We start from the raw sequence: 15,372 nt of genomic DNA, 5'->3' as shown, positions 1-15,372 counted from the left end.
AGCCTGCACTGGAGGTAAGGGCTCCTACTGTGTGATACAGCACCAACTCATCTGTGACCTGGACCTTCATGGGATTATCTCCTTTGCTTAAGGAAACTGAGCAAACATGGGAGGATTACCCAGATCTGACAGGAAGAAGGAAAAAGCCAGGCTTCAGGCTTATAAATGGAAAGCACTGTCTTCTAGTGATGTTGCTGTTGTTCAATCACTTCAGTGACTCTTCATGACCCCATGTGGGGTTGCTTGGCAAAGTTACTGCCTGGTTTGCCATTTCTTTCTCCAGCTCCTTTTATAGTTGAGGAAACTGAGGCAGACAGGGTGAAGTGACTTGCCCAAGGTCACACAACTAGAACATATCTAGGGCTAGATTTGAACAGTGAGGTTTGATTGCCCTCATACAGTTAGTAGCTCTGCCAGAGGTGCTTTAGATGGAAACATTCATCTCCCTCTCCCCCAAGTCCACCTCCCCATCTCCAACATCATGGCTAAAGTTGGCTGTTGTTTGACTCTTCTACCCAGTCACTGAAGACTTAAAAACATCATTCATTTTCCCTAAACCCAATTCATGCAAACTGGGCACCGGCCAAAAGCTAGCTTTACTGATGGCTTATCCTTTCACATCCAGGCTACTCACAAAACAAAGATTTAGGGTTGGAAAGGACTTTAGAGATTATCTAATCCAACTTTCTCCTTTTACAAATGAGAAAAAAGAGGTCCCAAGAAATTAAATTACTTGCTCAGAGTCACACAGATAACAAGATGCAGAGCCAGGATTCAAACATCTGAATCCTTCCTCAGCATTCTAGCTCTTCTTCTTCCAAAGACTGACAGATTATAGCTGAGGATCAGATCCCACCCACTGCTTATTTTAGTATGGCCCATTATGAGTGATTGGAACATTTTAAAATATGACAAAATTTCATTAAAAAAGAACTCAGCCCTGACCTTACTAAAAACAGAACAACAGGCCATAGTTGGATGATCTCTGGGATCCCTGGCACGTGGTACTAGTGTTGTGTCATATATGAATTTAGAATCCTGTCATTGCCAGAGTCAGAGCCCAGTGGTTTATCATTATTATAGTGCCCCCTGCCAGGAACGATCCTTTTCTAGGTCCAGAAAAAGTCAATCTTCTAATCCCAACTGATTTGTAAAATCTGTTCAGAAGCTTTTACTGCATCTTAATAAAGTAATTTTTTTAAACCCTTACCTTCCATCTGGGAGTCAATTTCTGTCTGGGAGTCAATGCTCCAAAGCAGAAGAGCAGTAAGGGCTAGGCAATGGGGGTTAAGTGACTTGCCCAGGGTCACACAGCTATGAAGTGTCTGAGGCCAGATTTGAACCCAGGACCTCCCCTCTCTAGGCCTGGCTCTCAATCCACTGAGCTACCCAGCTGCCCCTAATAAGTAATTATTAAGCACCACTTATGTGCCATGCACTGGGAAACCCAAAGACAAAAGTGAGATAGTCTTTGCCCCTGAAGAGATGATAGTATAGTGAAGGAAACAACAGATATGTATAAAGGCACATGCGAATCAGATGCAACTTATTTGCCAATAACAGTTCAATGGCTCACCTTCTTATCCTTACATGGCACCTCTTTGCTGTACAGTGGAATAATAGCATTCCCCTACCACTTCCAACCAAAGAACCCTGCCCAGGGATGCCCAGGGATCAAATGGCAATGAGGTGGTAGAATGTAGATAGCATCAGTCTTGAGTTAGGAAGACCAGAGAAGATCTACTGCCTAGGACGTTTACTAGCTATATAACCCTGGGCAAGCTATATGACTTTGCTCAACTGTGATTTTTTTTAACAATAATAGCATTGACTTTATAAGGTTCTCATGAGAGTCCAGTCAGATTCCATATAGGTCACTTCGTAAACCTTAGCTATATAAATTCTAAAGGTTATTGTTCAATAATGTCCCCCAAGACAACTCCTTGGCTGGTGGCTGACATCCCCTATCTGACCCTGTTCCTTATTTACCAGGTCAAAGGGAAGAAAAATTCTATTGCTTTTGAAATGCTAAGCCATAAAGATTTCCAATCCCCTCATTATACAGATGAGGAAACTGAGGTCCAGAGATGTTTGTCCCATCTTGTTTGACTATGCAGATTGGTGAAAGCACAGAGATTTGGGTTTTCTCTTTTTTTCCCTTTTCCATGAAGTGAAGGGGAGAGGGGAGAAAACATTTCTGTTTGTTGTTTTTTTTTAATATTTTAAAAGAGGGGAAACAATTTTCATAAACAATTTCATATTGTGAATTAGTGGCAGAGATAGAATTAGAACCCAGGTTTTCTGATGGCATCACAGATAGCTAGCCAGATTCATCCCATCCCACTTAGAGGCTGTCCCTCCCCCCTCCCCCTTGCTCAAGTTATATCTACCTGGATCAGAAGTTATGAAAAGAGTCATATTACTTTCAGGCAGAATAAAAATCATTTAAAATTTTTAAAGATTAGATTTTTAAGCAATTTTGTAAAAAGATCCTTCATATAACCTAAATCCTAAAAGATAGTTTTATTTAAGGTGCTTCAAACTCAAAAGTAACATTATAGAATAGGTTTTTTTAAGTATAATTATTTAATAATTCACATAACCTTTTTAGAATTTAACTTCAATTCAATAATCAATCATGCATAGCTCAGTTTTCCTTCTTTTCTCATGCATCTTAACCCCTTTTCACTTCTAGGCTGTTTTAAGGAGACAAACTCTGCTTTTCCAGTCACCTATTTCCATTAGGTTGTTCCTCAAATTCTTTATTCTGAGAAAGTGTGACTCACTCAACCTGCCCCAGCAAGCATTCCAGAAATTGTCTGTTAATAGGAGGGATAAGCCAGCCTTCTCAGAAGGGGGAAGGAAGCAGTGGCAACCAGACTCTACCACTGTTCCTTCTCAATAATTAAGCTCTGCCAATGATGTCACATAGGTTATTACCAATCACCTCATCCTGCCCATCTCCATTTGGGGCTTGATACATTGGAAAGACCCTAGACTCACAGTTAGAAGTAACTCAGAAGAGTAGATCCATAGAATGTAAGCTGAAAAAGACTTTAGGGATTTTAGGATTAAGAGCTAGGTATCTCATTTCCTAGGAACATCTAGTCAGTCATTCAGAAGGCTCATTAAAAAACAACAACAACAACACAACTCTTACTTTCTGCTTTAGAATCAGTACTGTGTATTGGTGCCAAGGCAGAAGAGCTATAAGGGCTGGGCAATCAGGATTAAGTGACATGCCCAAGGTCACACAGAAAAGGCTTATTTTGAAGCCAAAAAAACTCTGAGGCTCAGAGGAAAATAGGAAATTGATTCCTACCTTGGCATAGAAATAGTCATATTGGGGGCAGCTGGGTAGCTCAGTGGATTGAGAACCAGCCCTAGAGATGGGAGGTCCTAGGTTCAAACCTGGCCTCAGACACTTCCCAGCTGTGTGACCCTGGGCAAGTCACTTGACCCCCATTGCCTAGCCCTTGCCACTCTTCTGCCTTGGAGCCAATACACAGTATTGACTCCAAGACAGAAAGAAGGTAAGGGTTTAAAAAAAAAAGAAATAGTCATATTACTTTAAGGATGAATAAAAATCATTTAAAAAATTTTAAAGATCAGATTTTAAGTAATTTTGTATAAAGATCTTTCATAAAACCTAAGTTCTATAAAGAGAATTTTATTTGATTCTTAAAACTCAAAAGTAATGTCATAAAGTTTTTAAGTATAATTATTTACTATCATAAGACAATAAATTCACTTAACCTTTTTGGAATTCAAATCAACAAGCATTTATTAAATACTTAACTATTTTCAAGGTATTCTGCTAGTAGTCATTCACTGGAAATTCAAAGACAAAAATGAAATGTCCTCAAGTAACTTTTATTCTATGGCACTCAATCACAGAGTGAACTTGCTTGTGTGAATCATTTCTCTTCTTTTTATTTATTCTGATGGGATAAGGGTTAACACATACTAAGATAAACCCATATAAAGTAATTGTGGGGGAAGAAGATTTAAAACTTAAGGAAATCAAGAAAGACCTCTTAATAGGATTCTCAAAGAGATACTAAAAGTTGGAGGTGAAGAACGAATGCTTTCTGAGAATCCATCAATGTAATGACCATCACTGATTCCAGAATACCAATGCTGAAGCATGCTCCTCAGATCCTAATCCTTGTTAGGAGCAAAATTCAGAATGATGAATATATTACTTTCTATCTCAGTGTGGGGAGTCATCATACCCCTGCTGTCTGACAGAGTCTCAGTCTGGGGAAATGGGGACTACAAAGCAGCCCCTAGAAAATAAGACACCCACAGAACCCCCTCTATATGACTTCTCTCTCTAACTTTCCTGATTAATGGAATTGTTATGATTATTGTTCTCTTCCCAATACAGGAGAAATAATATGAGAGCAAATACTTACAGGGCTAACACATATATGTCCCACTTTAACCCCCTTAGAATAGTACCCCTCAAAAGATTACATTCACAGAATTAAAACCCAAAGATCACTACCCATTACCTCTCCTTCCTTTCTCTTAGAAGAGGTACATTTAGAGGTCCCACACCCATTGCAGGCCAAGCATAACAGATACATCAATCATTCCTCTGAAACACAAGCTACAGACAGGCTTCTCTGGTTCATAGCCAGGCAACTTTGTCAGGTGCTTGAATCAAACACAAGAAAAATGCCACTTGGAAATTGAGGAAAATTCCAATTCTTGTCTGCTTTAAGTTACCCTCTAACCCTGTACCTAGCTACAAAATGTTTTGTTACCCATCTCCTAAGTAATTGTGATTGATTGTGAAAGCTGATCAAAAACAACAATGATTCTCCTAGTTGGTCATCCCATAGGCCAGGGGGAAGTAACCTCCAGATTACCCTTTTTATGTCATTCATCTATTTCTGTTATAGTAACAATGTTTCCTTGACTATCTCCTTAGGCTTTGCCTTTGTTGTTAGGTTCTATGGAAACATGTATATTAAGAAATGATTGTTTTCCAGAAAAGTATGTACTCACTGAACTGAAAATAAATGCAAACCCTGTGCATGGAAGAACACTGTATGATGCCTAAACACAGGATTGAGCATTTAGTGTCTCTCACCACTTATTTGATTGACCACCACACCTAGACAGAGGACTCTGAACTTTGAGAGACCACAGGCTCGGCTCTCTAAGATCTCAGTAAAAACTGTAAAATAGAAGGACAACAGCTAGGCAAACAAGGGTAAGTGGCTTACCCAGGGTCACACAGCTAATAAGTTTCTGAGCACAGACTTGAACCATGGTTCTCCCAACTCCAGTCCTAGCACTCTATTCACTATACCACCTAGTTGCTCCAAAACATATTTTTAAACTTGGTCTTTGTTGAAATTAATTTAACATGGTTATGCATATTTGTTACAAGGGCATTATTTTTCCTTTTTCCCAGTTATGGGGAGGGGTGGCATGATGAGAGGAAAAGAAAAGTGATTTTGTTCACTTAAAAACATTTAAAAAGAAATAGGTCATAAGTGAGGCCCATTAAGTGTGCCAGTTTCACCAGAATGTAGAAAGTCTAAAGCTAGATAAAAATCAGATATAAACTGTTTGGTATGGACTGACTTTGTGGAGTTCTCAGAGGTTTCTTTATAGATTACTTAAAAAGGTTAAAAGAAGTGGCCCTACCTAGTAGAGTTTAGTGCTCAGATAATATAGAAGGTTGCTCTGGAGTCAGTAAACTTCTGATGTTTACTACCTGTGTGTAGTAAATCACTCAATCTCTTCCAAAGTCCCTTCCACCTGTAGAACTAAGCACTCAAATTGTAAGGGAAATATGCTATTAACCCCAGAATTAAAGGCAGTGTGAAAATTCCCAATGTGCATCTCTCTCTCTCTCTCTCTCTCTCTCTCTCTCTCTCTCTCTCTCTCTCTCTCTCTCTCTCTCTCTCTCTGTCCCTCCCCTTCCCTCCCTTTCTCCTTCCCTCTTCTCTTCCTCTCTCCTTCTCTCATTGATGATTTCACTTTGATTTTTACAGAAAAATGCTGTGATTGAAAGCCTACAGGAGCAAGTGAATAATGCAAAAGAGAAACTGATGAAACTGATGTCAGGCGAATGCACCAATGATCATCCTAGTGGAGGAGCCACTCCTGTCTTTGCTCAGGGCAAGGCTAGTCCCACAGAAGCTGATCAAAAACAAGTCCACGGGGGTGTGGGTGCTGAAGGTCTCTTCAACAGTCTGTCGGATTCTGGTGGGGAACCATGCCCTGTTTTCCCAGATACACAATGTGGTCCAGCCCTCTTAACTAGTTTACAGAGTCTTAAGGATCTCGTAGAGGATCAAAACTCTTCCCCACAACACCAAGAGCAGATTTCTAACTCAGAAGATATGCTTGATCATTTACACTTGGAAAACACCCAGAAGCAACAGGTTTCCCAGAGTGGTGGCCCGAAAGCAGGAGACCAGGGGCTGACATCCCCAAGCCCGAATCTTATACAGGATCCCAAAGCCAATATTTCTCAGAGACAGAAGCAGCTCAGAAATTCGGAGACATTCCATGAGCAGCCATCAAAGATTAATTATGTGAGCAGTGAGATGCTTCAAGAGGTCTTACAAGAACTAAGTCTAGGCAAAGTAACTAACCCTTCTTGTTCTCCCAGTGGCCCTCAGTGTCTCAGCCCCAGCATGCACCAGGAGGATAGTGCTGCCCACAGTCCCCAAAAGAGGTTTCCCTCTAATGACATGGGCATTAGCCCGTACATGGTGAGAAGGAGGCGGGCAGCTCAACGAGCCTCCATGCGTTTCCTAGGGTCTGTGCCTTCACAAACATGGTGCCTAATGAACAAGACAGTTTCCAGGACACAGAGTGGACTGAAGGTTCAGAGTGAGAATAGGTTCAACCAGGAGCTCCAGGCTGGGGACCCTGAGGGACAAAAGTTCATTTCATGGAAGCCTTCCCTACTCACTCCAGCCCGAGGTAGTCTGAGCCCTCCAGCTGAGAACAGGCAGAGCCATTCTGAGGATAATAGGACCAGAGTAAGAGTAAGAGATGGAGTCCCCAACCAGTCTTCCTGCTCTGGTCCCACAGAACATCAAGTTGGCCCTCTCCTTTCCAGTAACCCACCGAGTCTCCTAGGGCTAGAGCGGCCACAGCTGAATGCCCGGGGGCGTACGGGCTGGCCAGCTCTGCCTTCCTTATGTGACTATGGAGATTCGGAGTCCAGTAGCTCCGATGAGCCATTCTGCCGCTGCCATCGGCCTTACTGTGACATCTGCTTCCAGAGTTCTAGTGACTCTGGTGACAGTAGCACCTCCGAGAATGATCCTGAACCACCACAGGGCAGAGCCCACTGGGCCAAAATGTATGCCAGGTCCCAGCCTATTGTGAACTTCAGAGAGGACCTGAAACCCACATTGGTATAAAAAGGAGTAGAGCCAGTCTATTTTAAAAGGGGACAATGATGCCCCCAGAGGTCTGCAGGAGAAGCTTTCGACTCCAAGGAAATGAACCTAAGTTCATCCTGCAAGAATTTAATGAGCAACTGCTCCGTTCATGACCAACTCACTGTGTGACCCTGGTGAAGTCATTTCTTCCCTTTATTATTCAGTCTTTCCATTTATAAACTAGAATGCTGTTACCCGCCTTGTCACTACCTCACAGGGGATCACTGGCAGTCCCTGATGGGATGTCCGCAAAATCATTAAGTTGTTGAGAGGAAAACTTCAGTTCAATGAAAAGAAAAACTTCTTAACAACTAAAGTTATTCCAGGGTAGAATGTGAAGCCTGAGGAGGGGCGGGATAGGGGGATGAATCCTTACCTGGTGGAGATGCTGTAAAAAGTCTTCCTTCAAAGGGAGGAGGCAGCTGCATGACTCAGTGGATTGAAAGCCAGGTCTAAAGGCAGGAAGCAGAGGTCCTGGGTTCAGATGTGGCCTCAGACATTTCCTAGCTGTGTGACCCTGGGCAAGTCACTTAACCCCCATTGCAAAACCCTTGCTGTTCTTCTGCCTTAGAAACAGCACACAGTATTGAATTTAAGATGGAGGGTAAGGGTGGCTTCCTTCTGAGGCATCAAGTTAGATGAGATGCCTTCCCACTCTGTAACTCTGTGGTTCTATAAGGTGCTTTTGAGATTCATGGGTAAAAGGCATGATATGTGAGTACAGAGTTTGTATTGAAACTATAATGGTTGCACTGAATTTGTTGGTGCCTGATTATTGAATGAATGGACAAATGGATGCCTGAAATCTATGGAGCCAGTTCAGATACATGAAGCTGAGACTGTGGGCAGAATGGGATCTATTTTCGGAATAAGTACACAAACTCAAGCAGTCTCCTCTTTCCCAATCATTCCCATCTTTGAAATGGGGCTTTTTTTTAGTGCAGGACTAATAGAAGTTATTTTGGTGCTACTGAAGACCATACTGACTATCACTCATATTTCTGCCTCTCTGCCTACAATGGGTTTAGAGCATATCATACTGTGGGATTATGGGAGGTGGGATGCTGATCAAGCTGCAGAAATGAAGACAAAGAGAACTATAATCATTGTCTTCAGGTGTCTGAATGGCCATCACCTGCAAAAGGGATTAGACATGCTCTATTGGCCCCTGAGGGAAGACCAAGGGGCCATAGGTGGAAGATGAAGAGAGACAGATTGAGATGAGTCCAAGGAAAAACTTACTGTCAATTAGAGCTGCCCCAAAGTGACCGATCTCCCTTGGGAAATGATAGGTTTTTCCTCATTCCTGAAAATCTTTCATTGGAGAATAGTTTACTTGGGGGGGGGGGGTATGGCATAGAGGGCACTCCTGTTCAAGACTGTGTTCAGTTAGATCACTTCTTTTTATGACTTGGGAATTATGAATAGCAAGATTTGAATTTGGGTTCTTTCTACCCCTTCAAGTCTTTCCCTCACTAGCAATTCCATAATGTCTTCTGGTCTTCCCAGCCCTCCAATGAAATATATCCTAAATAAACTTAGACAATATCCTTTTGATTCTATCCATCCCTACCCTGGGTTCATTTCCTTAGATCCCTGATTTCCCAGTGTTGGTGGCCCACAATCAATGTTGATTTCCCAGTGGCCCACTTACGGAGGACATAGATTTTTAACTCTTTAAGACAAAACTGGATATTTTATGCATAGTGTGGAAGATATACTAGGCCAGAACACTTTATACCAGCTAAGGGACCTTTTCTTCTATCTATGCACAAGGCCAGGCCTGAATAGATTCTCTTACCCTATGGAACAGGAAACAGGAGAGAGAAGAAAAAGAGGGAGAGGAGTGGAGAGAAGAGGAGAAGAATAGGAGATTTGGAATTGTTTATCTCCTCATCAAAGGTAAGAGGAAGAGGAAGGAAAGAAGCTTTGCTACTGTGAGAAAAAAAATCTGAATAGTTTGGGGGGAAATGTAATAAAACATTTTTCTTCTCTTCCTATATACCAGAGAGGCAAAGCATAGTGACTTTTTCCTTATGTAGTGGGATGAGGGGGAGACCTTCTTCATAGGATTACAGGATCATGGAAGTAGAGCTATGAGGCACCGTAATGTTTTTATCTTGTCCCACCTCCTCATTTTATAGAGCAGTTAATGATCACTGTGGATAAAATATCCAATCTGGATTTAGGAAAACCTGTGTTCAAATCCTACCGTGGATACTTATAATGACTGTATGATACTGATCAAGTCCCTTCAACTCTCTTGGCCTTCAGTTTCCTTATCTACAGAATGAGGATAATAATGCCTACCTCACAGAGTGGGTGTGAGGATCAAATGAGATAAAAAGCTCATTGCAAAGCTGAAAGTGCTATAAAAATGGTAGCTATCATTACCACGAAATGAGAAGTGTATCGTTAGCAGATGGGGAAACCGTGTTTCCTGCGCTGGTCAAATAGTTTGCTCAGGATTATACAATTAGTAAGAATCTGTAGCAGGACTTGACCCAGGGCTCCCTGACTTTAAATCCAGCACTCTACAGTCTTTATCTTCTGACTCTGCCAGCCCTGGGTTTGTGTAACCGTATTATTTATGGCAAGCTGAATTCCAGGGAGATACTCTGCTTGTGAGCTTTGCTCCCTGATCTAATGGTCACATTTGCACACCTAGTTGATCACTGAATGGGTATGTTTCAGTGTGCATGTATATACATTGAATGCATATATGTAAAAAGGGATTCTGGCCATTTTGACTGTGCAGTGTGAAAATGTGACTTTTGAAAACTAGTAGAAGGCACAGTATGGGGAAGCTAGGTAGCACTTGGAGTCAGGAAGATTCATCTTCCTGAGTTCAAATCTGGCCTCAGACACTTACTAGCTATGTGGCCCTGGGTAAGTCACTTAACCCTGTTCGCCTCAGTTTCCTCATCTGTAAAATGAGCTGGAAGAGGACATGGTAAACCACTCCAGTATCTTTGCCAAGAAAGCCCCAAATGCGGTCATGAAGAATTGGACACAGCCTAACAACAAAGAGGCATAGAAAAAGCTTCATGACATTGAGCAAGGAGCACAAGATTCTATTCAACCCAAAGGCCCTGAGTTCAAGGATCAGCTCTGCCACTTACTATTTTTCTAACACTGGCTTCAGGTTCCTCACCTGTAAAATAAGAGTGGGGCAAATTAAATGGTCTTTGAGTCCCTATTGACTACAGATTCCAGGATTTTATACTAATGCTCTGAATCAATGGTCCAAGGATGACTCTCCTGAGCAGTCTATCACGTTGTTGTTATTTATTTTCCATTGATTTTGTAAGTTATAATGTGTGGGTTTGTAGTTCCTCCTCATTTTGTTCTTATATTGTTTGAGCTGTAGTTTAATAAAAAGAGAAACCATTTTCCAAATCTGGTTTCATTTCAAATCCCATCTTCAGGACAAGAAGACACTGAGGCACCTAAGGGAAGAGACAAGAAGAAGTGGCCAGGGTTATTGACTCTGGACTTTCCCAATCTCTAACCTACCCAATGTCACCATTCATATCAGATTTCTCAGTGGTATCCCTGAGAGGCTCCTAAGTCTCCCTGGCAGAGACCAGAATGATTGCTATTCAAATCCTTTTTCTTAATAGTTTATCTTGGTCCTATGATCTCTTCCATGAGACATCCCCCATTCTTCCTGGCCAAAAGTGATTCCCACCTTCACAAATCCCTCCTCCCTCTCTATTGAACTTTGCTTATGCACTGATCCCCACTCTGACTGATGTTAGAGTCCTTGGTGTATATGTGTTTACTTCGCACTAGTGTGCAAACTCCTTGAATGCAGAACTGGGGACTTTTTATCTTTGCAGCTCATCTAGTGCAAAGGATGGTGCTCTCTACATGTTAAGTGCTTGATAAATGTTTGTTGAATTAAAACAAATTGTGTCTGAGGCTCTGACCTCACATTCATACATACCCACAGAGTTTTATCCATTCAGCAAAACTTTATGAAGTGAGTACTATGTATAAATCACTGTGCTAGACAGGAAGAGGTGGCATGCAAGCATCGGATTTAGAATGGGATGTTTAATCTAACCCCTTCCTTTTTACTGATGAGGGAACTGAGGACCAGGGAAATTAGCTGATCTGCCCAACATTGAACACAGGCGTAGTCTTCATCCTTAAGGAATTGACAATCTAGCTGTAGTGGGGAGGGGGTGAGATTATTCTATATAATACAAAATAAATCATAAGTTATTGCCTTCAGTGCTACTGTTTCTGGGTACTAAAGCTTACCCCGCAGGTTATTCAGAAAGATTTTTATAAGAATGTCCATCAAATCTCTTCTGCATCTTTTGATTTTTTAGCCCTTACCTTCCATCTTAGACTGTATGCTGTGCATTGGTTCCAAGAAGGAAAGGTTGAAAGGGTTAAGCAATAGGGGTTAACCAATCAGACAAGGCTTGCTCTGCTCTAGGCACTGACCAAAGTTCTGAAGCTACAGAGGAAAGAAGAAAGTCTCTGTCCTTCCAGAAGCTTACAGTTTAACCAGGGGAGATAATATGTGTGTGTGTGCACAAATGTGCCTATAGAGAGAAGGAAGAAGGAGGACAAGAGAGGAAGGGTGAAAGGAAAGGGAAGGAAGAAGAAAGGGTAAGGGAGATGGTGAGAAGACAGGTGGAGGTGGATGGAGGAGGAAAAAAGAGATGGGGAGGCAGAGGGTGATGGAGGGAGAGGGAGAGGAGAAGGAGGGAAAGGAAAAGGGAGAGACAGCAAGGAGCAGTGAGGAGAGAGAGAAAAGGAGAGATACAAAATAGTTTACAAGAATTTTGCCTCAGATCCTTAGGAACTGTGTGTCACATAAACTCTCCAGGCTGGGGGCAGCTAGGAAACACAGTGGACAGAACACTAGGCCTGGAGTTGAGAGGACCTAGGTTCAAATCTGGCCTCTGTCACTTCCTAGCTTTGTGTGACTGGGCAAGCCTTTGCCTAGCACTTGCCCTTCTATCCTAGATTTGTTACTAGGATGGAAGAGAAATGTTTAAAAAATATATATATATATGATAAAAATAAACTCTCTTAAGCCTCAGTTTCCTCATCTATAAAATGAGATGGTTGAGCTCAACAATCTCAAAGGATAAATCTATGATCCTATGACTCAGTTCGTTATTAGGGTCAGAGATAGAGCAGAAATGCCCATGGCATATTGTGTAATATGCTATTTTGAGTTTTGACAGGCTTTCCAAATGTAGGGCAGTATTTCCCAACCCTCCTCAGTCTTTGACACACCTTTAAATGTCTTAATAGTTTCAGGCACGTCACGGACTCTAGGGAGGGGCTGATGTAGCTAGCTATCATCACAGAGTTGCTTCTTCAGAATGGCCCAGTGAGGCTTGAAGAAAGGACCAATGAGGTTGCTGACAAATGCAATCATTCTACTACCAAGGAACCCCTGAGACACAATGGAAAGAGCATAGAACTTGGAGAAGAGAGACTTGCTTTGGAATCCTCCCTTTGGTACTTACTACCAACTTTTGTGGACTTCAATTTCTTATTTATAAAAATAAAGAGGTTGGGACTAGATGACCTCTAAGATTCCTTCCAGCTCAGACTTTTGATCCCCTGCTCTAATACATGCCTAGTAAAAGAGAGTGTGATACAATGGCAAGAAGGTTGCACTTTGGGACATAAGACCTGGGTTCAAATCCCATAACCTTGTACAATCAAAACTCTGTGATCTTGGACAAGTCTTTAAGTCTTATCTCCACCTGTAAAATGGGCACAGTGATACATTGCCTACCTTACAGGGTTCTTGTAAAGAAAACTATATATATATATATATGTATATATATATATATTTGCTGTTGTTAAACTCTCTTAAGGAGAGAAAGTGAGAAGTGGGTATCACTGACTTCATGAATGCCCCCAGCCCCACCGACCAAAAAATAATACATCCTAGTGTTCCCAAGCCAAAAGTTCAGAAAAATATCAAATTATTTTTATTGTTTATTTTTTAAAGCCTTGCCTTCTGTATCAGTACTAATTCTAAGACAGAAAAACAGCAAGGGCTAGGCAATTGGGGTTAAATGACTTGCCCAGGATCACACAGCTAGAAAGTATCAGAAGCCACATTTGAACCTAGGTCCTCCTAACTCCAAGCCAGTCTCTCTATCCACTGTGCTACCCAAGTGCCCCCTCTAATTACTTATTGTTAAGAGGTAGCATGGGGTAAAGCCCTGGGTTCAAGTTGCACTTCAAACTCTGGCTGTGTAATCATAGGCAGTCATAAGAGACTTAATTTCTACATCTATAAAATGAATATAATAATAGCTATAATATCTATCTCACAAAGGCATTAGCAAGGCTTTTAAGGTTGGATAATGTATAAAGCACTATATCAGGGACAGCTAAGTGATTCAGCAGATAGAGTGCCAGGCCTACAATCAGGAAGACCTGGGTTCAAATTTGGCCTCAAACACTTCCCAGCTGTGTGGCCCTGGGCAAGTCACTTAACCCCACTGTCTAGCTCTTACTGCTCTTCTGCCATGGAACCAATACGTAGTATTCACCCTAAGATGGAAGGTAAGGGTTTGAAGAACAAAATACATAAAGACCACGTTTGGGTTTGGTCTTTTTAGAGCAACAGATATTTCATGGTATTGTTAATATACTGCAGTAGAGAGAGGGCTACATTTGGAATCAGAGAGACCTTGAGTTCAAATCTTGTTTCAATATACAAACTAGCTTTGTGACCTAAAGAAAATGACTTACTTTCTCTGTCCCCAGTTTCTTTATCTGTAAAATGGAGATATTAAGAGCAATTGCCTCCCAGGGTTGTTGTGACCTTTGGGATCAAATAAAATGAGATAATAGATGTGAAGAGCTTTACAAATCTTAAAATGCTATATACACTTTAGCTTTTATCGTTGTGATTTACAAGATAAGAATACTAAAAGCTGAGTCACATGAGATCATTTTACAAACCTTAAAGTCCTATAAATCCATCATATCATTCATTATTATTTGTTATAATGTACAAAATAATGCAGAGGCTTAGAAAGTCACCCAAGTGTCCAAGGTCTCCTGGCTACTGACTTAGGATCTGAGACTCATTTGCTTGTGATTTTTACACACATTTTTCTTGAATTTTCCTTCTTTGTTCTCAACTTACGGCTGACAACCAGCCCTTGCAAAAAGACCTGGCAGAGCAGGGAGCTAGCTTCATTTTACTTTGCCAGCAAAAGAGAGAAGAGAACAACAGGCATTTACTCTACTACACGTCCTACTGAAATTCTTAGAAATGAAGCCTCTCAGGGATCTTGGCTTGGCAAACTCAACGGTTTGGATGGCGCAATTGCCCTGAGGCTTAAAGTCTGGAAGCTCCCCAGAGAATGGGGGGATTGTTGGGAAGCCAGTGACCTGAGCATGAATTTGGGGCACAGGCAGTACTGTCAATTCTAGTACAAGCAACATCCTCAAATCAAATTAATTTTTAATACAAATTCAATTGAGGTTAGAGGAACTCTCAAGGAGAAAACTGACACCTTGGTCTAAGGTCCAAAGAAATGCAATTGAAAAGCATTTGTTCAGTCCTTCCTATGTGAACCCTCTCGGAGAAGTACTGGAGATAAAAATAGAAAATCAGAAGTCCTTGTTCATGAGGAAGGCGCATTCTAATTGGGAATACAACACATAGAGGAGGGTTTTCATTCATAGTCAGCTCCTGGCAGATGGAAAAGCCAAATAGCGTGTAGGTAGGCAAAGTAGCAGGGCTGACGGCAAGGCCTGAGGACCTTGGAAAGGCTCTGATGGTGAGTCACACCTGGAGAGGGGACAGACTAAGCTGGAAAAGAGTTCACCTGGCTGAAGGTTTGTGGAGGAGGAAGAAGGTTCAATGTCTTCCTGTTTTAATGAATGATTCTTGATAATGATGTGCTCAGTTCAACTGTTTCTACCTACTGCTATCTGTGCCTTGGGG

At 41.6% G+C, this 15,372-nt stretch overlaps 1 protein-coding gene across 2 annotated transcripts in view; it reads left to right on the top strand.

Moving 5' to 3' along the window:
* Positions 1–11,334, top strand: part of GPR156 (G protein-coupled receptor 156) — a 129,819-nt gene extending 118,485 nt beyond the window's left edge. For both annotated transcript variants that reach the window (XM_007493750.3, XM_007493747.3), the window contains exon 10: positions 6,015–11,334. In XM_007493750.3, coding sequence (XP_007493812.2) covers positions 6,015–7,400 — 1,386 coding nt within the window. In that variant the 3' untranslated portion in view covers positions 7,401–11,334. The remainder of the gene's footprint in view (positions 1–6,014) is intronic.
* The last annotated feature ends 4,038 nt before the right edge of the window (positions 11,335–15,372 follow it).

The sequence above is a fragment of the Monodelphis domestica genome, chromosome 4, assembly GCF_027887165.1.
Source record: "Monodelphis domestica isolate mMonDom1 chromosome 4, mMonDom1.pri, whole genome shotgun sequence".
In the NCBI taxonomy this organism is placed as follows: Eukaryota; Metazoa; Chordata; class Mammalia; order Didelphimorphia; family Didelphidae; genus Monodelphis; species Monodelphis domestica.
This window is presented reverse-complemented; position numbering and strand designations above follow the sequence as displayed.